Consider the following 21,402-nt stretch of genomic DNA (forward strand, 5'->3'; position numbering starts at 1 on the left):
GGTTGTGCTGGTGTGGCAGCCCTGGAGCCCCGTGCCTCAAGGAGCCCTGTGCCTCTCCAATGCTGCTCTTGCTGTATCTTGCATTGAATTATCAGTGTCTGAACAAGCTCAGAATCAGTCCCCAGTGCAGCATCAGCAGGTTATCACCAGCTCTTCCCTGGGAGAGGCAGTGGTGGGATCAGAGGAATGTGGATCATGTCAGTGATGGGATGGCTCTTTAGGGTCCAGTAGGATGGTCAGCATTGACCCCTGAATCCAGGCTGCTTAGTGGAGTGTGTGGGCTCCTGTATCCTAGACCTCTCCCTTGCCCACAGCAGGAGCTGCTGGTGGAGATGGAGAATGCCTGCCTTGGGGGGCACTGCTCTTACAAAAAGTCTGTGCAGGAGGTCGGGTTGGAGGGGATCTCTGGACCAGCATGCTCTGAGGAGCACTGTGGGGACTGATAGTCCCTGGGGAGGTACCAGCAGAAAATGGCAAGGCTGGTGGGACCACCTAAATCAGAGTCTTGGTCTAAAGCTACAGTGGGCAGAGAGAGAAACAGTGGGAGATGGTGAGAGGATGTGGTTGTTCAGCTCCTGTTTCCACCCCTGGGAGCTGGCACAGCTTATCCTAATGTGCTCACAGGCCATTATACAACCTGTATCTTTCTTCTTTCTATTTTTTTTTTTATAACATGCCATGTTAGTGCTTTATTTGGGAACATGTTGGGACACTTAATCGAGCGTTTAATTGGCTTTGTAACAGTGGATTTCTGAGAGGGCTGAAGAAGGAGGCAGCTTTAGGGCCGGGTTGCAGTGGCGATGCTTTTCCAACTGTGATGGGAGCATTTCAGACTGAGTTTTCTGGTGTTGATCCACCTTACAAAGCACCATGGTTTCTCCTAGTGAGCTCAGTGGCATTTTGCAATTGCATCTCACAGTCTTTAGGATCTGTAAAGTTCCATGAAACAAAATAAGAGAGAAGAGAGTGGCTGCCGGTGGTGAAGCGTGTGGGCATGCTGGGGAAAAAGCCAGCGGGGATGCTGATGATGGGATGTGATTGTTGGGGTTGGGTTTTGCTAGCTCAGGCCAGGCTCTTGTGTTGATTCCCTCTTTCTCACATCCAGACTGTGTTGGTGTAAAGTCCGTGGGCAGAACAAGCCCGTGTGGGCAGTGCAGCCATGGACACTGGGGGGATGTTGGTGCCGTGCTGCTGAGGGAATTCAAAGCCTTCATCACCATGTGTGTGCTAGTGAAGGCTGTGTCCTGCTCCAAGGAGAACAGCAGGACCTGAAAGACAGGTTTGCGGTATCTACAACTCGACTGCTGCAGGGTTTCCCCCTGTAGTGTTCCACGTACCGAGTAGTTCAGCCTTCAGCCCTTGCCATGTGCTGGGATGCCCTTTTTTCCCAGCTGGGCGTGTGCTGGGCGAGCCACGTGAGGTGAGGACTAAGATCCCATCTCCCAAGAAGTGCATTGGGTGTTGGAGAAAATGCTGCTGGGCAAGAGAAGAAACGACGTTTCTTTCTATGGAAAGAAATGGCATTATCAGTGTGGTTACAAGTGACTGCTTGGGAGGTGGCCAGCTGGGTGTTCCTGTTCTTCCTCCATTAAATCATTGAATCAGCATAGAATCCTTATGGGGGAAGGCACCTTAAAGCTCATCTAGTTCCAATCCCCACGCCATGGGCAGGGATGCCACCCACTAGAGCAGGCTGCTGGTGAGACTTTGCTGGAGGGACACAGCCTGGCCCCATCAGGGTGGTGGCACTGCCAGGAAGTGCAGAAGGGGGAGCTGAGCCATCACTACCATCCCTCTCCTCCAGTCTCTCTGCTCTGCAGTGTAAACTCTGCTCTCCTGTGAAACAAAACCTTCCTCCCCAGTGGAGAGGGAAGCCTTGTATAATTAATGTTGTCGGGGCAATCAGGGTTCTGCAGTGCCGCAGTGCCCGGGACTCACCCGGGCTCCGGTGCAGCATTCCCTCCACACAGCCGTCCTCTGGGCAGCGAGGAACAAGCCAGAGCACTTCAGTCTCTCACTTAAAAACATAAAACCCCACAGCACGTTAAAAGGCAGAAAGCTGAATGGACTGGGAGGGTGCACCAAGGAGCTGGCTGCTCCTTCCTCCTCCTCCCGGCCTGGTTACTGGGCTGATGAGCTGGGGAGGGTGGATGGCACCAGCCTGAAGCAAAAATAAACACCAAAGTGAAATAGAAAATGAAAGCAAGCTCGTTCTTTGTAGCACACCGAGGCTCTGAGCCCGGGAAGGTCTCTGAATGGATATTTTGAGCGATGTTTCATTCTTACATTATCCAGGCTGGGTTTCAGTCTCAGTGGTGGATCTGTTAGCGTGGCCTGTGACCACCTCACAGCCACCTTTCCAGTGATTTTTCTGTCGCAGGGGTCAGGGACTGAGTGGTGAAAGGCCCTTTTGGTTGGCATTTGCTGCTTAACTTGAGAGGGAAATGTTTCATAGGGACAGTTTGCAGAAGCCAGGTGCCCCCTGGCAAAAACAGATGCTAGAAACTGGTTTATTTTTATCATTTATTCATAATTATTTTCTGCTCTCCCAAAGGAAGTTCTTGGGATGGCTCCTGGGGACCTGCATCCTGATGTGTGAAGGAGTTGGGTACCAAACTTTTACAGGCACTTTGACCCCTCCACGGGGTTCATCTGCCTCTTCTCTCCTTAAAAGCCTTTGCACAGGGCCGGGTCCCTTGGCCTTGTGGACCCTGGCTTCCTCCACCTATGTTTTCTCTACAGAGAGGGAATGACACATCCCTGCATTTTCCACTCCCCATTGGTTTCCCAGCCCTCACTGAACCTGTTCAGGGCAGATCATCATCCCTGGCCCTGCCATTTAAACCAAAACAGCTTCATTTTCCTACATGTCACTATTTTTTAATGCCTAACAGCAGCTGCTCCATTGGGCAGATTTCCTCAGTGCTGAGACAGGATTCCTTATAAACCCTGATGCTTCCATGATCTAATTTTTCAAGTAAGGCTGTAAACCAGCTCCTTTCCAACGATCTGGAGTGTAGGAGAGATTAGCCAGGAGGTGCCATTATTAACATAAGTGATTGTAATTGTAAGCCAGGACATTAGCAGGGATGCTCGTGCTTGATCCTGCAATGATTGCACCTCTTTCCCATCTTCGATTTTTATCCCGTTCCTGCTCCTGTGAGTGACTGGAAAGGCTTGTCCAGAGCTTGGGCTTCCACTTTTCCTTCCCTCGTGTGTTCACCCTGCAATACTCAGAAGGCATAGGCAATATTTAGAAGCCCCCAGGGCATAAAATGCTCCAGCAAATGTTCAGTAGATCCCTGGGAAAATGGGGAATTTTTAGGAAATGTCCCTTGAGAAGCTAACAGAGCTGAGGGCAGTGCCAGGTACCGGTCTGGGGAGGTGCCTCCTGGGGCTTGCCTGCTTCCTAAGGACAAACACAAACTGTATTTCTGTCTGCTGAGAGGGTGGGGAGGCCCTGGCACAGGTTGCCCAGAGAAGCTGTGGCTGCTCCATCCCTAGAAGTGTTCAGGGCCAGGCAGGATGGGGCTTGTGAAGGCGTCCCTTCCTCAGGGGTTTGGAACAAGATGATCTTGAAGGTCCCTTCCAACACAAACCAGTCTGTGATTCTGTGACCTCCCAGCACGGGCACAGAGGGAAGGCCAGCACCTTTCCCTGTCCTGTGCCCCCTGCATGTCTGCTTGGGGCCAGTGGCATCAGCGTGGTTGCTCTGCCATTTTTTTAATTTAAAATCCCCCAAATTTTAAAGGCAATCCTGGCTGGGCATGAGAAACTGGATAAGAAATGGGACACAAAGTTTAAAGCAGGAGAGTAGCCATGTCTTTGCTGTACCCTCAGGAGACTGAGCAGGAGCTCATGTGCCTGCCCTCTGGGAAAAGGACATCCAAAATTATTTTTACTTTGTACTTTGCCAAGAGTTTCTAAATATGCTGTTTGAAATGGCACCTAGAGAAGTGAGATCTCTAAGAAAGTACACAAAATGAGCTGTTACAAGTAAGCAGCCCATTAACAGGAATGCTGGCACCTGTTCTCTGGGGAAAAAAAAAAAAAGTTCTGCTTTTGGATTGTTAAATGCTTGTTTGCAAACTGAGTGGGGGTTGTTTCATAGTCCTGGTGCAGTCACAGCCAAACACAGGTGCCTTTCTCTCCCCTATGAGCAGAGGGGAGCTGGAGCCCCAGGAGAGGGTGATGCCAGGGACCCGGGAGTTAAATGTCCCTCCTGCCTGGGAATATCAGCTTGGGAAGCTCAGCCGAGGGAACCTCCTGCACTGACAAAAGAGAATAGCAAACTTTTTCTTAAAAATTGCTTAAATTCTTTGTGTGGCAGAATGAAACTTGCTGGTGGGGGGCAGAGGTGTAGCCCGGTGTTGGACTCGCTGCCCAGCTGAAATGCTTTTCCCTTCTGAGGCTGTTCCTGGAGCTGATATTTAAAGCTGTTCAGGAGCTCCTGGAAACGATTCCCCGACAAAGCAAATCGTTTCAGCTAATTAAGAACCTGATGCGAAAGCCCCAGGTGATACTTTGCAACTTAAACAACTTTCTGGGGCGTTTGGAAGAGAAGCAGTTTTAAAGGAGCAGCTGCTGGCATTATTTTCTGTGTGTCTGAGGGCAAGGGGGAGGCACACGGATCTGGGGGGATGCAGCTGTGGTTACTGTGGTGCTTTATCCTGCTGCTCACAGTGAACATGGAACCAGGTGAAGGGAAAAGGAGGAATGCTGGGATGTCATGGCCCTTGTTGCGTGAGGATGGAGTCTCTGAGCATCCCAGTAGCTGCACTGGTGGGGTGCAGGGGTTGCAAGGAGGCTGTGCTGGGAGGTGGCACAGTGCTAAACCATCTTCCAACATAGCCTGCAGACCCAGCCTAGCGCTAGACCGGTCCCTGCATGCTTCTGTCCTGATCCCCACTTGTGCAGAGGCACAGAGAGGAGGAAAAACCAGGGTGCTCTGCAGAGCATCCCCTGTGTTTCAGGCAGGGAAGATCCAGCCCTGAGAGATGTTCAGGCTCAGCCATGCAGAAATCCACGGTGACACCAGGGAAGGGAACAGTCCCAGCTCCCCCCAGCCCCTCGGGCAGGAGGCGGTGGAGCCCAGGCTCCCCTCGCCAGGGCTGGAAGCCTCTGAGAGGGCTCTGCCTCCTTTGCTGAGGATTATTTCAGTCCTGTTTCTGCCTCACCAAGGCCGCGCTGAGCCAACGCCAGCTGTCCCTGTCTGTGCCAAGCAGTATTTGGGAAGCAGGGCAGGCTTTTCCCTGTCTCTGCTCTCCGTGGCTGTAGGTCCCCCACAAGCAAACCCTTGAGCTGCCTCAAAGCTCATCCTGGCTACAACCACCAAAACCCTCCAGACCTCCTCAGCAGAGCACGGGGCTTTATTTCCAAAGCCTTTTCTTCGCTGCTGCTTTGCCTCCTCATCTTCCCACTGCCATCTGCTCTGCCTGCTAAAATAAGGCAGCGTGCTGTGGGTGAGCTGTGCTATGCTCAGGGAGCCCTGTTCTGCCCTGCCCAGGCTGCTCAGCACGCAGTGACCCTCCACTGGGCATGCTGAGGCCTCGGGGAACAGGAGGGGAGGGTTTGTGTCCCCCACCACTTTCAGGTTGATCTCTCCATGCTGATGGAGAGAGCGGTACCCACCAGGGTGATGCCGTGCAAGGGACTTGGCTTCTCTCATGGAGATGCTCATCCCCCACCTGGGGCAGATGGTGACTTGCTGAGACTGGCTTCCAAATTTTAGACTGTTAAGTGAAATAAACCTTATGTTCGGAGACCTTAAGTCTGCGGAGAACAGCCCAAGTCCCTCATGCCTCTGCTCCCTTGATGCTCTTCCTGTACTCTCCTTATGGAGGAGCCACTGTAAGGAAATGGACACAGGACCACCTCTACCACCCTTTTTTCCCTGGAATAATGAAGTCTCCAAGGCAATTTTCCTGGGAGCCCCTTTGCACCCAACAAAGCGGATAGCCAGGGCTGGATGGGATGAGAGTCACTCCATGCCCTGCCCTGTGGCAGAGCGTGGTCCTGCCTTGGCTTTTGGCACTTCTCACAACACAAACCCAAGAAGAAAAGTGAGGCTGGGATGTGGGGCACAAACTGTTTTGCACAGTTAGCTCAGAGACTTCATTGCAATGGGATACTGGGAGAGAGAGTACAACAAAACACTGCAACCCAGAGGGAGGATTTCGGGGAAATGCAGACACCTTTGGGAGTGATAAGAGGGCTTTTTTAATATAGAGATCTGCTTTGGGATCTTCAGATGGGATCTCAGTGCTTTGTGTTTTCCCATGCCACCGCTGGAAGTCTTTGGCCATTATTTGTGCTGTGATTGGGAGATAAGTAGCAGCCTGTGAGCTCTGACACAAGGGGCTTTTTTAAGGCTTTTTTTTGTTAGGATATTTTTAATTGATTGGAGCTCAGAGAGCACCTGGTTCCCAAGCCTGCTGAAGCAGTAAGCGTTGATTTCAAAAGGGTTTGGTTGGGGTTTGGAGAACAAATATTCTCAAAAAACCCAACCTAGTTTGGCAAAGAAATGAGATATTTGGGTTGGGAATAACCCCAGAAAGCGTGGATGTGGATGTGAGGACAGGACCTGCTCTGTGGGTTTGCCCATGGCTCTGCAGGTGTGGGCTCTGTCTGAGCCAGGGCAGCATCCAGGCTCTGGAGCTGGACCCTTGGGATTCACATGGCCGAGTGCTGGCTCAGGTGAGGGAGCTGTGACATCAGATCCCACTGGCTGCCGGGAATGAACACCCGCGCTCGGGTCTGCGAAGGAGCTGTGAAATTCCCATCTTTACATAATTTCCTGATTTACTCCGAGCTGTTAAGTATGACCAACAGTCATCTGCTTGCTGGGAGCAAATAGGACATGAGGAGAAGAGGAGCTAACTAGAGCTAGGCAGCAGTATTTTTAACAAATCTGGGTTTTTCTTCAGGCTGTTCAGGGGAGTGTTGCCAGCCTTCAGAGGAGCAGGTTTCTGCAGTGGTCTTGAAGAGCTCTTAAAGTAGAGCTTCTTAAATTACTTAAAGGGTTTATATGAGGTGGTTCCTCCTGTGGCTTCAGGAGCTATGAGGTCCCACGGGCATCTGTCTGTAGAAGGGGCAGCTGGGGAAGGAAATGCCTTCACAGATCATTTTAAACTGAGTAAACATGTGATTCATATGATTTTCTAAATTTTTTAAAGCAACCATTTTATGTGGACTTCACCATTTCACTTCATTTTGGCTTCTTAGCTTCATTCTTGCTGCATTTACCCTTGAGATGGAAAATCTCAGCTCTTCCACCCCAGTTCCTAACTCCCAGCTGTGGAGAGACCTGGCACTGTTGGTGGGAATGTCCATCCCAGGTCAGGGTCACCATCAAATCACTGCTTGGCAGCTGGGCGGCTACCAGCTATTTTTAACAGAAGTTTAAGTTAAAATAAGGGGGTTTTGAAAAGAATCCTAATTTTTAAAATAATTCTGGAAGATGATGAAAATTGTATTGGCCCCCACCAAGACACGTTATCCCTCTGTAGGCAGTTCACGATTCCTGACTCCATCAAAATGCCCAAAATGTGGGCCGTAAGGAGTCAGGAATCACTCAAAATGAGGGCAGACAGTGAGGATGTGGGATGCTTTTCCAAGGAGGGTGGCTGGGAACTGGACCCAGGCGGGTGGGAGATGCTGACTGAGCCACTCCAGCTCTGCTGTGGGCAGCAGGCCAGGGGATGGGAGAGGCTGTGCGAGGCACGAGCTTGGAAAGACGCTGTGCTGTGTGTAATTTGGGGAGTAAAATGGCTCATCCGTCTCCGTTGTAACAACTCATGTTTCTAGAACGTTTCCCAGCCTTTTACTGTAATAGTTTATTGACCTGCACAGCAGCATGAAAGATTATGAGAGTTAATTTTTCAAGCTTATCACTTGATTTATTCCATAAAGGTAGTTCATTTAATTAAAATATTTCTGCTGCTGGAATCAGGATTCACAATCTTGAAGCCTGGAGTGGGACGTGTGGGCTTTTTTGAAGCAGCAGTCATTTAGTGCGGTCAAACAGCCTTGCCCACAGAAACCAAAGCGTCCAGTTCCCCAGGAATGCACGTGTTTCAGGGCAAAAATCATGGATGCAGATGTCTCCTCTCAGTGGTGCATCTCCCTGCCATGAAAGGACCATGGGAAGGGGGATTTGGTGCATCTCAGCAGTAGAGCCCTGAGTACCCACAGCCATCTCCACGTGGGGTTTTCACTCTGTGCCAACATAGGGTTGTCTCTTGGGAAAATATAAGTATTTTTAAAGTTTGGAAAGCATTTTGTGACTGCGCAGGTACCGCAGGATGTCGGTTTGTGACGTCCTCAGCTTCCAAGCTGTACCACTGATGTCTCCCTGGCATGCCTTGAAAATGGTCCATCATGACTGTGACATGGGTTCAAATCCCCTTTGCTGCTGCTGGACTGGTTTGGGGTGAGGAGGGACTGAGCAGCTTTTAGTGGGAAGGAAGCTGAAGCTCCCAGAGATGCAGATTTTCTTCTGTTTTGGAAATGAGAGGCTGATAGACACTTGGGGCTCTCTGCAATTTAAAAAGAGAGCAATCAGACAGCTTGAATCTGCGTTTATCAGATGCAGCAAATTACTAGTTGGATGGCTGGGTATTTTAGTCAACACTAGTGCCTATGAAAAAAGAAGGTTTTGGTTAAATAAGATTCCTCTGATAAACTTAGCTTTTCTTGGATTTTCTTCCGTTCTGTTGGAAAAACACATAGAATAGTGGATTTGTTTTCTGCAGAGTTGGCCAGGTTTCCCTTAGCAGGCATTATTTTGCTGCAAACTTGAAATTTTCCGCATGCAGGTTCAAATGGTTCCTGAGGAGACACAGTTACTGTGTCAAACGTGTGCATGAAATAGCAGAGTGGCCACGAGGAGCACCTTGTACGTACACCAGCCCTGCTCCAGTGGGAACTGGGGTCTGTGGTGACCAGGTGTGGGCTCTGCTGGGCCCTCTCTACGTCTCTTGGGCGTTATTGTGGGGTTATTATCATGCAGCCGGTGTTCAGAGATGCTCCTGCTGCTGCTAACCTTGGCTGAGAAACACATCCCGATAATGGGGGCTGTTAAAGATAAGGCTGGCTGGCAGGCTGATAAATCTCGTTAGGGAGTGCTAGATCACCGAGTAAATTACAATGCACGGCCGGATCGATTCAGGCAAAAATGAACAATATATTACTTCTTTATCGGCCGGGGAGAATGGACTCCTGGCTCTGTGCTGGTGGGTTTGGGTGCTGGATGCGGAGCTATGGTGGATGGTAGTGATGGAGGTTGCTGAGAAGATGCAGCTTCTCAGTGGGTGCTGGCAGTGCAGGAGTGGGAATCTGGCGGAGTCCTCGGGGAGGGTGCACTTGGAGGAACTGGTCTGTGTGTGGGTGAGAAGGGACAGGGAGCCTGGACAAGAGGAAAGAGCCACGTTCCTCTCTCCTATAGGGTTAGATGATGGTCATCATAGCCTGGTCTGTCATGACTGTAAACGATCCAGACAGCTCTATAAACATCACTTTGGAGCAAAATGGGAAAATTGGAGCTTGGCATCCTTGGGACAGCCATAGCTAATCTGTGAAAAACAGACCAAACCCTCTGCTGCTTTAATACCGTTGGCTGGATTTTATTGTGAACAGAAAATCTTCTTAATTCTTCATCCATTTGGATCCAGTCTCTCGGAACTGAGCTGGTAGTTAAATTAGCTCTTTCTCTGAGATGAAACAGAGAGGAATAGTAAGGCTCAGTGAAAAGGAAAATGGAAAGTGCTTTCACCATCAGACTTGCTCTCTTGTTCCTCCTACTTTTCTTACTCTTTGTGATTTTCCTTTTTCTTAAATACTCAGTGTGTGCTCACATATCTCCTCCCACCACGGCACCTTCGGGTGCCCAGCCTGGATATGTGATTTCAGCCACCTCTTTGGGAAGGTGCTCACTGCAGGAGGGGACATTGGGTAATGGTCAAGGTAGCAGAAGGTGTGTGGTGGTGGCCAGGAAAATCAGGAGCACATCCAGACTGGAAGTAGCAAAAGAGATAAACGAGTGTCAAAGCTGCTGCCCTGTGGTGGAGACGGGGTGAAATCAATGGTAAAATCTGAAATCTGTGAAATCTGGACCAAAGTGCTGAGGGGTGACCAGGGGCAGATGGGGGTGGCTGACAGTAACACACAGGATGTCCCCTTAGAGGAGGTTGGGGGATGGCCTCCACGTTTCACCTCCTCACCATCCCGAGGCAAACCCGCTCTCATTCATCACCACCACCATAGCCCTGCTGGGAGCCAGCATCTCTGCTTCCCATTCCCAATGGCAGCTGGTTTATTGCTGGATGTCTGCATTAGTGCAGGAGCGTGGCAGCAACACTGCTGCTCAGCAGACCATTCCCAGGGCAATGGATGCTCACCCGCAGCCCTGGGCATTGGTCCCGTGGCTTTTAGACAAGCCAAAAGCATCAAAAGTGCTCTCTTCGATATCCTACTGATTTTTGAAAATGGTTTTTTTTTTTATCTAATGAACTGGAAGGAAATATGTTGAGTGGGGAGGGATGTCTATATATATTCTGCAGAAGCACCATTTTCCAAATTTTGGACAGCTGTGTACCCTTTTTTAGCAGCCCCTTCACACAGCCCACACAGCGCCCAGGCTCTCGCCATCGGCTCGTTTGGAAATACACTTCCTTGATTGCAAAATAGTTTAAATCCTTTGACTTAGAAACATTCTTGCTGTTCAAAAAAGATTATTTTTTTTTTAAAGTTCCAAAAATACAGAAGGTGCTTCCTGCTGTAGCAGCTGCCCTAATTTTGGAGGTGGTGGAAGATGGGCAGGGATGAATGGGGGGAGCCTGGCTCGTGGCTGTGGCCATGCAGGGATGCGGGTGATGAGATGCTCCCAAGGTGGGAGCTGCTGAGAGCTTCTGGCTGTGGGGGTTTCAGCTGGATGCCAGAGCTGGGGGTGAGGGGGTTTGTTCTGGGGTCCCAGCCAGACAATCTAAACTGGTTGTCCAGCTGACCCCTTGGCACTTGAGTTAGTCAAGGTGAGCTTCTTTCCCAGCTCTGTGGAAAAAAATTATTGGGGTCCCACACTGAAATATCAATATCAAAAAGTAGTGTCAACTTGACTAACACTGTAATTCCTGATAACATGGATGAGTTGGTGGCCTTTTCCTCTAACCTCTGTCATGCCAAATTTGGGAAGGACTCTTTCTGGGAGCTCTGGAACAGCTCAGGAGACAGCAGAGCAGGATACCTGTCCGCTGGTCAGCACCCTAGAAAGCTCCTCTGTTTGCTGCAGAATCAGATGATGAACCTGGAGAGGGGTCTGGAGCACAAGTCCTGTGAGGAGCAGCTGAGGGAGCTGGGAGGGCTCAGCCTGGAAAAAAGGAGGCTCAGGGGGAACCTTCTCTCTCTCTACAACTACTTGAAAGAAAGTTGTAGCCAGGTGGAGTTTGGTCTCTTTTCCCATGTAACAAGTGATAAGATAGTGGAAACAGCCTCAAGTTGTGCCAGTGGAGTTTTACATTGGATATTAAGAAAAATTTCTTCACTGAAAGAGTTGTCAAGCACTGCAACAGGTTTCCCTGTAGGGAAGTAGTGGAGTCACCATCCCTGGAGGTATTTAAAAGACATGCATGTGGCACTTAGGGACATGGTTTAGTGGTGGGCTTTGCAGCGCTGGGGACTCGATGATCTTAGAGCTCTTTTCCAACCTAAACAACTCCGTAATTCTATGATTCCACCTCCACTTCTGTCACAGGACAGGCTGCCCGGGATGGCAATGCCCTGACCCAAACTTACAGCTACTGGGGTTTGCAGCTGGGCAAGAAGCTGCAGGTGGTCCAGGCTGGCCATGGTGGTGACAACCACGTGTGCAGCTCTCCTTGGCTGAGGAGGCTCGCGCTGCTTTCCCCTTCACCAGCCCGGCCATCGGCTGCTGCAGTGGAATAAGCTGGACTTGGCAAGAGCACAGCTATTCCTCGAAGGCGAGTGGAGGGGAGCATTGCTATTACTCATCAGTCAAAGACTTTCAGCTGGAATAATCCTCCGCTGGTTATGTGGAGTATCGAACCGCAGGGTGGGAGGCTGTGGGCCCCACGGGAGCCACTTCACTAACCCTCAGGCTCTGCCATGGAGGGACGGTGCATCCCTGCCACAGCCAGGGGCAGGGAACGGACATAATCCCTGGGAGAGGCAAGGAACAGGACTGTGATGGCCACTTCGGCACCTGGCTGTTTCCTGGCTCCCCATCTCTGCCTCCCCCTCTCCATGACACCAGTAGAGGGGATGGATGGTGGGGGAGACAGGCTGCTCCTGCTCCAGGTCCCCTTGGGATAGATCTGGGGAGGGAGCATTGGTGTGATACACACCATCTCCCCTGTGGCCCTTATGGAGCTGGGAGATGCCCCTGCTCATGTCCTTCCCTTCCCTCCCTGCACACTGACAGCAGCCTCAGCGCTAAACCGTCATGTGCAGCTTCTCCCATCCTCTCCTTCTGTGTCTTTTTTTCTGTTTGAGAGAGGTCCCAGCACAGAGAAGGCAGAGGGATGGAGAGGAGCAGATGGGAGGCAGAAAACAAGCCCTGCGAGGCAGAGCTCATCCCGGCGAGCTCATTACCCTGCGCTGCTTTTAATCACATTATTGCAGTGTGAAGGCCAACGATACATCACACACATCTAAAATAGAGCTGGGGAGGGACCATCAGCTCCATCAGCCCGAGAGAGGCCACGAGAACAGATAAGAATAGGCTGTTGCTGGAAAACACATCACTGGGTTGCTTAGTCAACTGCTAAATTTAGCAAGGGATTGAAATAACTATGGTGGCTTTCAGTGGGGCTGATCTGCGAGCCCGGGTTGCACTAATACTTGCCTAGTTGATGGTAATGAAGTCAATTAGCATGGAGCAGTTGGCAGCCAAGGAGACTTGGCTGTGGAAGGTGTGTGCGCTCCCCTCTCTGCCTTTCCCTGCAGATGGACCTGGGACCTTGTGGCTTTACACTGGAGGAGCGCTGGCTCCATGGGCGAGGGAGCTGGGAAAGGGGAAGGATGTGTGGGGAGCCCAGGGAGCCTGCCAGCACCCCTCACTCTCCTGGCCTGGCAGACTGTGTGGCCAGCTGGGCTCCAGAAACAACCTGGTCTGCTGACCAGCACTTGGGAATTGTGTTTAGTGCTTCTTTTTTATTTATAGGTTTTATAAACATATATTATATATAAATACACATATATATATATGCACACAAATGCTAAGTTTCAGAAGCAGCACACATATGCTTGCAGTTAGCAAGCTCACATTCAGACAGCTGTACATCTAGCTTGAGTGGGATTTTGAGGTGTTTTTAGAGGAAAAAAGGCACAATTAGGACAACAGAATACCCCACATTTTCTGCCCTGTCCTGGAGGTGGCTGTCCCATGGCAGTGTGGGACAGACGACCCCATGCTATCCCCAGGGCTGCCCCCACCTGCCTGCTGCCCCCGGTCTCCTTGGTCTCAATCCCCTCCTGGTGCTGGGGTGCCTGAATCCCCTCTCATCTGTTCCCACCACAGATGCAGATCCCACGAGCATTTCCTGCCTGTGCTCCATCTCTCCTCCTGATCTCTGGTGTTCCGCCGTCACTGCACGGTTTTGTTTCCTTGCCCTCATTTCAAATCCCATCACTGCCTCAGCCTCCTAGGAGAGATAAGGGCTAGGGTGGAGGTAAAACCAGGCCTGTGGTTGTCGGCTGATGGCACACAATGTTCAAAACACCCTTTGTGATCGTGCCCTGGTTGGACTATGATGTGCATCCTCCCCTCCATGGGTGAGCATCCCCAAAAAGAGCGTTAGGCACAGGTCATCCCACTCCCCCTCACCTCCCAAAACTGTGGTAGCTTGGTCAAAGGCATTTGGCAGAAGTGTGGGGAGGGGATTTGGAGGGATTTAGGAGCTGGGAGAATGGGCTGAATCGAAGGAGGAGTGAGCATCAGCCAGTGCTCAGGCAGCAGCATCTGAAATGAATGAGCACCGGGGTTTGCCCAGGGAGGCTTCTGGCAGAGAGAGCATCTTGGCCGAGAGGAAAGAGTGGCACAGGAGTGCTTAGAAGCTGGGGAATCTGCCAGCCAGACCCCCAGCACTGCCCGAGGTGGGTCTGAAACAGCCCTGGCAGCCAGTGATCAAGCATGACTCAGTCCCTTTCCTCTAACACTGTGCTAAAAACTATCCACAGCACAGACAGAGCTGCAGTGTTCTTAGAACAAGGATGCAGAGTGCTTGGGAAATGGGATCACACAGTGAGATGCCCCCATTTCTGCTATGAGAGGGTGTGTGGAAGGTGTCTGGATGTCAAGAGCCCTCCTAAATGGGAGCTTTCCTGCAAGCGGGGCCAAGAGGAGTGCTTGGGAAGTGATTTTATGAGGTTCTTGTTAATTTGGATCTTGATTCAGATACCAGAAGTGTTTTCCATATTTTCCAGGCACCCATCTGTCACAGTGATGAGCCCTGCACAGTACTTGTCAGCAAATAAATGAAATATTCTGGTGAGATTCACTGCATTTAGGGCTGGGAGATGAGATCTGGCTTGCGAGATACTTATACCTCATGCTGCTTATCTTATTTTGTACAGATTTTTGTCCCAGTATTTTAATAGATACTGTTTTGATTGTGTAAAATAATACCGTAGAGCAAAAATAGCTGGGCAGAGTCCTAGGGGTGATATTATGGGGAGCTGTTTGCGCCAGGATGAAGATCATGGCTGAGCATCTCCCAGGCACTGGAGAGGTTGCAGCGAGAGTGTGGGGGAGTGATGGGGATGGTGGGACTGGTAGCCAGGAGCTAACTGGGGAAGCTGGGAAGCCTCTGGCATCACTGGCTCCCACCAAGTCTCTCAGACCTCCAAGTCACTGAACAGAGGATTCACAACTGTGATGCTGAAGCTCTCTGGCTCCATCGTTAAAAAAAGCCCCGGCGGCGCTGGGGGATTCAGTGTTTAATTAACTTGCCAAGTGGTAACGTTGACCAGAATTATGCAGGAAAACTTCTATTTTAGTTAATTACAGTTTTGTTGTAGCCCATTAGTAAATTAAAACAATTGCAGGGTAAGACCCGGCGGAGGTTGGCGAGCCCAGCTGGGGCCACCTGCCAGCCGATTCCAGAGCTCCAGGGTGGCTGGCACAGCCCCATCCTTGCAGCCCCTCAATGCACACCGACCCCACCTGTTGCCCACCCTCCCTCACCCCCTCGGGGGGAGCCTGGGCAGCAATTGGCATGGCCATTGCTGCCCCTTCAGCAGCCTGCAGGAATTGCAGACTTATCCAGCATTCCCCAATACCACTTTCACGGTGCACAGTTTAAAACTGGGATGGTCACTACTGCTTGATAATGATGCCCTGAACGAAGCCACATGCTCTCGGTCCCTCATGCCTTGCACCTAGAGCTCTGTCCTGCCTCTTGTGACACCACCACTGCTTCTCTCTCCAGAAACCCACTTTTTCCATAACTCCTCTGCAAATCCCGGTGGTTTTGAGGTGAGGAAGGCAAGGAACCTGAGGCCTGTAAGCTGATAACGAGCTGGGCTGGGCAGCCCCTGGCACCCTAGCCCCCCTGCTTCCAGCTGGCTTTTTTCCAGTGTGCCCTGCCATGCCAGCGCCTCTTCACTTCAGATGGCATCTCAGGTGCGCTTTGGTTTCATCCCTCTCTTTAATTATTGATGCTCTGCTCTGCCCAGAGCCCACTCTGCATCTCAGCAGTGTTGCCCATCTTCCTTCCCTGTGTGCCACAGCCTTCCTCATCCTTCCATCCCTGTGTGCCACAGCCTTCCTCAGCCCCGGCTCCCCATCGCCTGCGCTCCGTGGAGTTAAACCCCCCATGCCCACCCCCACGGTGATCCTGAGGCAGCAAACCTCAGTACCAGGCAAGCCCCCATCCCAATCCTGATCAGGGCCAAGGTTTCCAGCATCTTCAGACAGGCACCACTGTGCTTTTGCCATAAGCTCCTTAACTGCTTTCCACCTCTGTGAGGGGCACCCTGACTTCCTGGATATCCAAGGGTTTGGACATGCGAAGCACTAAATACAGCCTAATTATTATTATCTTCGTGGGATCTGGTTAATCTCGATGGGGATTTACAAGCTGTTAGCAAACCAGACGGTCCTCCAGTGTTTGCATGTTTCTCAGGGGCAGCTTAATCCCCTTGGCTGTGTTCACTGGGAAATGCCCCAGGCCAAGTTATAAGGAGGAGGGAGCTGCTTCAGAGCCCGTCCTCCTGAGAGGGAGCAGAGGTGCTGTGGGATAACCAAACACCAAGCTGTTAATGCTGCAGGACCACAGGAGAGGGATGGATCATTTGTCACCAGCAGAGCGTGGGGGGTTGGCACGGGGCTGGGAGGTGCCTCAGCTTCAGCATCCTGGTGGAGCCTCTGGGTTTTACCACCCAGATGCAGGACAGGTGTCAGTGCTGGGGTTGATGGGGCTGCAGAGGTCTCTTAAGGATGGAATGAAAAGCTCTGAATGGTTTGCCAGAGGCATTCCCTGAGGCACGGACAGCTTTGTTTGCCTGCACCTTCCTGCAGCTGCCACGGGCAGGATTTCTCTCTCCCTGGTGTGCCTGTGGGAGCCGGGCAGCTCACAGCTGCTGCTGCTGGAGTGTTCACTGCAGCCAGTGTGGGATGTGATGGCAAACGCCACGCTGGCTGCTGCAGCACGGTCTGTGCTCACACACGGCTCCACACAGCACTGGCTGTGACAGGGACAGGGCTCTCCCACAGCTCGGGAAAATTCACTTATCCCTTACTGGTTTTCTGCCATCCAAGGCTGTAACCATGCAGTGATTTTCCACAGGGGTTCAGACTGAAGCACAGCATGCTGGACTGTCAGCAAGGTCCCCCAGGAAGACCCCAGAGGTGCTGAAAGAAAAACCAGGAAGAGAAAATGCAAACTCCATATATGCCAGCCTCTTGTTTTGGGTGTTTCCAGGCTTGGCCAGCACCTCTCATGGCTGGCAAAGGCCAAGGACCCTCTCCACCTGCCCTTTCCCTGGTTCCTGTCTCCACGCTGTACCTGTGCCTTCCTGCTTGCTTTGAAAGATGAGGAGCCTTTCAGAGTGAAGCTCCACAATCTTTTTGGCAGGGCTATTTTTAACAGAGATTGTTCCCTTATCCACTTCCTAGTGCGGTCCCATGAAGAGTGGAGCTGTCACATCTGTGAGAGCAGGATGGCAGGGTGAGCTGCTCAAACTGGGGCAGCTGCCAAGAGGAGTGGCTGCAGAGCAACAGCTGGGAGCAACCTGAGGGAGGAGGCTCAGAGCAACCTGAAGAGCCATCAGATCACAGAATCATAGGATGGTTTGGGTTGGAAGGGACCTTCAAGATCATCTTGTTCCAAGCAATGGACAAAATGGCCATGCCACGGGCAGGGACACCTTCCCCTAGAACAGGTTGCTCAAAGCCCCATCCAGCCTGGCCATGAACGCTTCCAGGGATAGGACATCCCCATGAAAGGGATCAATGCTGTGCTTGCCTAGTTTTGGAGACTTTGGCTAAGCCTCATGCTGATGACATTACACCAGCAGTGACTTCTGCCTCTCCATGGACACAAGAGCCACCTCCCTGGATGGGACCTGATTGGCACTCAGCATCCACAGTTGGTACTTGGTGGCCACTGTTGGTCTTCCATGGTCTTTCTAGGATTGAATTTTGCCCTGAAAGGGCAAAAGCAGCCATGCCCATCCCTCATCCAGAGGTCTGCCAGCCAGCATGGTCTGGCACGTTGGGACATCAGGAGCGTGGGCAATGCCCTGGATGAGGCAGTCCAGGTAGTTCAAGGCAAGCTGATCTCCTCCAGCTCCTGCAGGATCGTGCTGGGAGCTGGTACCATGGCATGGCAGAGAGGGATGGGCAGGAGCTGAGCTGAGCTCTGCCCTGGCACATCCAGCCCATCCCCTCTGCATCTCATCCCTCTCCTCACTGCCTGCATCGGGGAGGGAGCTCTGGCGAAGGAAAATGGGATCCCTGAAAGAAAAATGAAAGGTCGCGTATTTCCATGAGGCAGGGTTTCAATTTGTGTCACACAATCACATCTCCTTCTGCAGTCTGGAATAATTACACAGCGGAGCAGGGCGAGCAGATCTGATTCAGAGGCACGGGGATGAGAACGAGTTCTGAAATAAAAGAAGACAAATGCAATCATTAAGATACAATAGGCTGCACTTGCCCCTTAATTAGACTTTCTCTTTGATTAAGCAGTAATTAAATATTACTGTGCTGAAAGGGATTTTTTTAATGGCCCTCCGAAGCTCTAATGTATTCTTAAGATGTTTGTGTGAACAGCAGGGGCTGCTGGGGGGAGCTGGGGGTGGGAGAATGTTCCACGCCTGCCCCATCCCCACAGGAGCAGCCCTCCCACCCCTCTGCTCCCCAGAGGGCGTGGGCTGGTGGCTGCTCCTGGGTGGGATTGCTGCTGGAATGAAGAGTCCATGGGGAAGGCCACTCTTCCAGGCCACCCCCGGCATCTCATCATAACCTGGGCAAGGCTATCACAGCGCTGCTGTCCTGTAGTGGGAGTTAATGTCGTAAAATAGAACCGTGGAATTGTTTAGATTGGAAAAGATGCCTAAGATAAAGATAATCCAACCCTTACCCCAGCACTGCCAAGCCTATTCAGCTCTGTCCCTAAACACCACATCTACATGTCTTTTAAATCTTTCAGGGAAGGTGAATCCACCGCTTCCCTGGGCAGCCCATTCCAGTGCTTGACAACCCTTTCAGCAAAGAAATTTTTCCTAATATCAAATCTAAACCTCTTCTGGCACAACCTGAGGCGGTTTCCTCGATGTCATTTTGGTGAATCTCGTCTTCTACAGGCAGTCCTTGGTCTCTGTGGCCCCAGGGAGCACAGCTAGCTCACAGCCCTGGCCCCAGGCTGGTCCAGCTGAAGACCAAGACCACCTCTCTGACAGTGTGACAGCTCCTTGGGGCCTGTCCCTCTGAGGTTGGCCACCCCGAGCTTTGGGAGGCATGGATCAGCAAAGGAGAAGTCTGGGAAAAGGACCTGGAGCATATTTGTGCTGTTAGCAGCAAAACCAAAAAGACTTAAGATGCTGAAACATCTAAAGGGAAGGAAATGTCAGGCCCCTATTCCTGGACATTCCTGGGTGGGTAAAAATAGCCCTTGGGCGACCCGGGGGTGGGGAAAGTGCTTCTGATCTTTTAATGCAGAGCCCCTGCCGTAGCCCTGCAGGCTCTCTGCTACTCACAGCCCTGCTTGCCTCTGCTTTTTCCAGGCCATAAAACAACAGCTCTTGCTGAGAATTTCACTAGAAGAGATTGGCTTGTTCTTTTCCTGCACAGCGTGTACTTTGGGTAGTATCTTCGGGAAATTTTGGCGCACTTGTGTACCCAGTATTTTTGTTAACCTAGAAAAAATGTTCCCTAAGTGTTATGATTATGCTATTAAACCTTTATTGTATCAAAGAAAACAAATTGGAGCGAGAGAGGAGCTGTATGGAGCTGAGAAGTGTTAAGCTACAGTAGTAATCTGCCTTGTTTAATTGTTTAATTTTGCTTAAAACTGAAAATACCACAAGGCTGGAGATGAAAGGAGCTGGTGGTGCCGAGGGGTTGTGGGGCAGAGCATGCAATCCCTGTGCTGTACCCATGGTCCCTCTGGCTGGACATCGGTGGGTTCTGGATAGGGACAGGGGTGGTTTGTAGGGTATGGCTACACCACTGCACTCCCCCCCACAGCCGGTTATTTGGTTTGGGTGGGCCGAATCCTTTGCACCATGTGTAGAGCTCCTCGTTGAGATCCCCGCCTGGGGGGGAAGCCCCCAGAGCCTGAACAGCGTTTTCCCTTCCGCTCTTTTGCAGAAGAACGAATGGCTGTGCTTGAACTGCCAAACCCAACGGCTGCTCGAAGGCAGCCTCGGCGACCCTGCCCCGATGCCACTGCCTACCCCAAAGCCACCGTCCACCGGCTCCCCGCGGCACCAGCCGCCCGCCGCCGGCCAGCAGCAGAGAGCACCCACACCGGCACCCGCACCCGCCGAGCCAGCGGCACCCCCTGAGCCGCAGCCCTCGCCTGCCAAGAGCCTCCGGGCTGCCGAGCAGAGCAGGACTCCCAGCCCCGTCCCAGCGGAGAAGAAGCCCCTGGCAGCGGCAGAAAAGAAGCCCCTGGCAGCGGCAGAAAAGAAGCCTCCAGTGGTGGCAGAAAAGAAGCCCCCGGCACCAGCAGAGGAAAAGCCACCGCCCAAAGCTGCCACAGAGCCTTCCAGAACTCCTGAGGTCGCCATTCCAAAGGGGAAGAGTGTGACCCCCAAACCGGAGGTGGAGAGCAAGGAGAGCCGGGCACTGCCCGAGGCACCGCGGGCGAAGGAGCAGGAGGTGAGTTCTGCGTGTGCCTCCATCTCCCAGCATCCCCAGAGACTGCTTCCTGCCCCAGGCTGGCTTGGTGCTGAACCGCGCCTCTGCTGGCAGCTGTGCTCACAAACGGGGACAATTATTTCAAATCAGAACACAAACCATGTTGTTGAGGCCATTTGGCCTGGGAAGCGGCCTTTTGGGGAATGGTGAGTTCCAAACACTGGTGTCTCAGCATTCCCAAATGCCTTAGGACCTTCGCAGGCTTCATGGCAGCATGCTGGTATTTGCCTTCTAGTTATTAGGACTACATCAAGTTGGGCAAAATGTGATAGTTCAGGTCATCTCTGGCCTTTGGATTTGTTTTAAAATAATATAAAGGCAGTTGGATTTGTCATGAAATGAAAAACTTGTTTCCCCACATTCCATGTTGCAGCAGTGAGCATTTTTCAAGCTCCTCGTCCCACTTTTTGCAAATTCAGTACAATTTTGAGAAACATTTGGCTGCCTTGGGATAGTGTTACCCCATGAGCAGCCATCCCAGCAGCAACCAGCAGAGCCCCCCACGGGGAGGGGATGCAGCAGGAGGTCCTCACCAGCCAGGAGGGGTTGGCTGCCCCCCTCACCGCTGTGCAGCCCCCAGAAAGAGGCTCCTTGTGCCCCCAAAACCAAGTGGTCTGAAGTGCCTCTATGGCAGGGTGACAGGCCCTGAGTGTGATGGCACTGTCCCCATGGCTTGCAGGCTTGCCCCCCACACTGCCTAATTGCAAAGCCAATGCAAGGGGCCTGTTTATTTCTGCTGGTATCTAATGAGGATCTTGGGGGCTGCCCTGCTTCTGAGGGGTGGTTTGGGAGCTGGGGGCTCCCAGTTTTTTAAACATATTTATTAGTTCCCTGATGCCTTTGTCCCCAGGGCCATTTGCTGTGCCACGCCCTGCTTGCAGCACTCCCTGTCACCTGCCTTCGTTAGTACACACAAGTTGCTGATGAGCCACTCATTTGGGAACATGGAGGGAGGCCCCCACCTTTTATGCAGTGCTGGCTCCCAGTGCTGCCCAGACCTTCTGCGTGCTCCCTGGGAGTGGGTT

The 21,402-nt window shown here is 51.8% G+C and overlaps 1 protein-coding gene across 1 annotated transcript in view; it reads left to right on the forward strand.

The window, feature by feature from the left end:
• BSN (bassoon presynaptic cytomatrix protein) overlaps positions 1–21,402 on the forward strand; it is a 90,772-nt gene that overhangs the window by 54,943 nt on the left and 14,427 nt on the right. Inside the window, 1 exon segment of the mRNA XM_050313192.1 lies at positions 19,826–20,338. Coding sequence (XP_050169149.1) covers positions 19,826–20,338 — 513 coding nt within the window.

The sequence above is a fragment of the Myiozetetes cayanensis genome, unplaced genomic scaffold (assembly GCF_022539395.1).
Source record: "Myiozetetes cayanensis isolate MyiCay16 unplaced genomic scaffold, myiCay2020 scf18, whole genome shotgun sequence".
NCBI classification, from domain to species: Eukaryota; Metazoa; Chordata; class Aves; order Passeriformes; family Tyrannidae; genus Myiozetetes; species Myiozetetes cayanensis.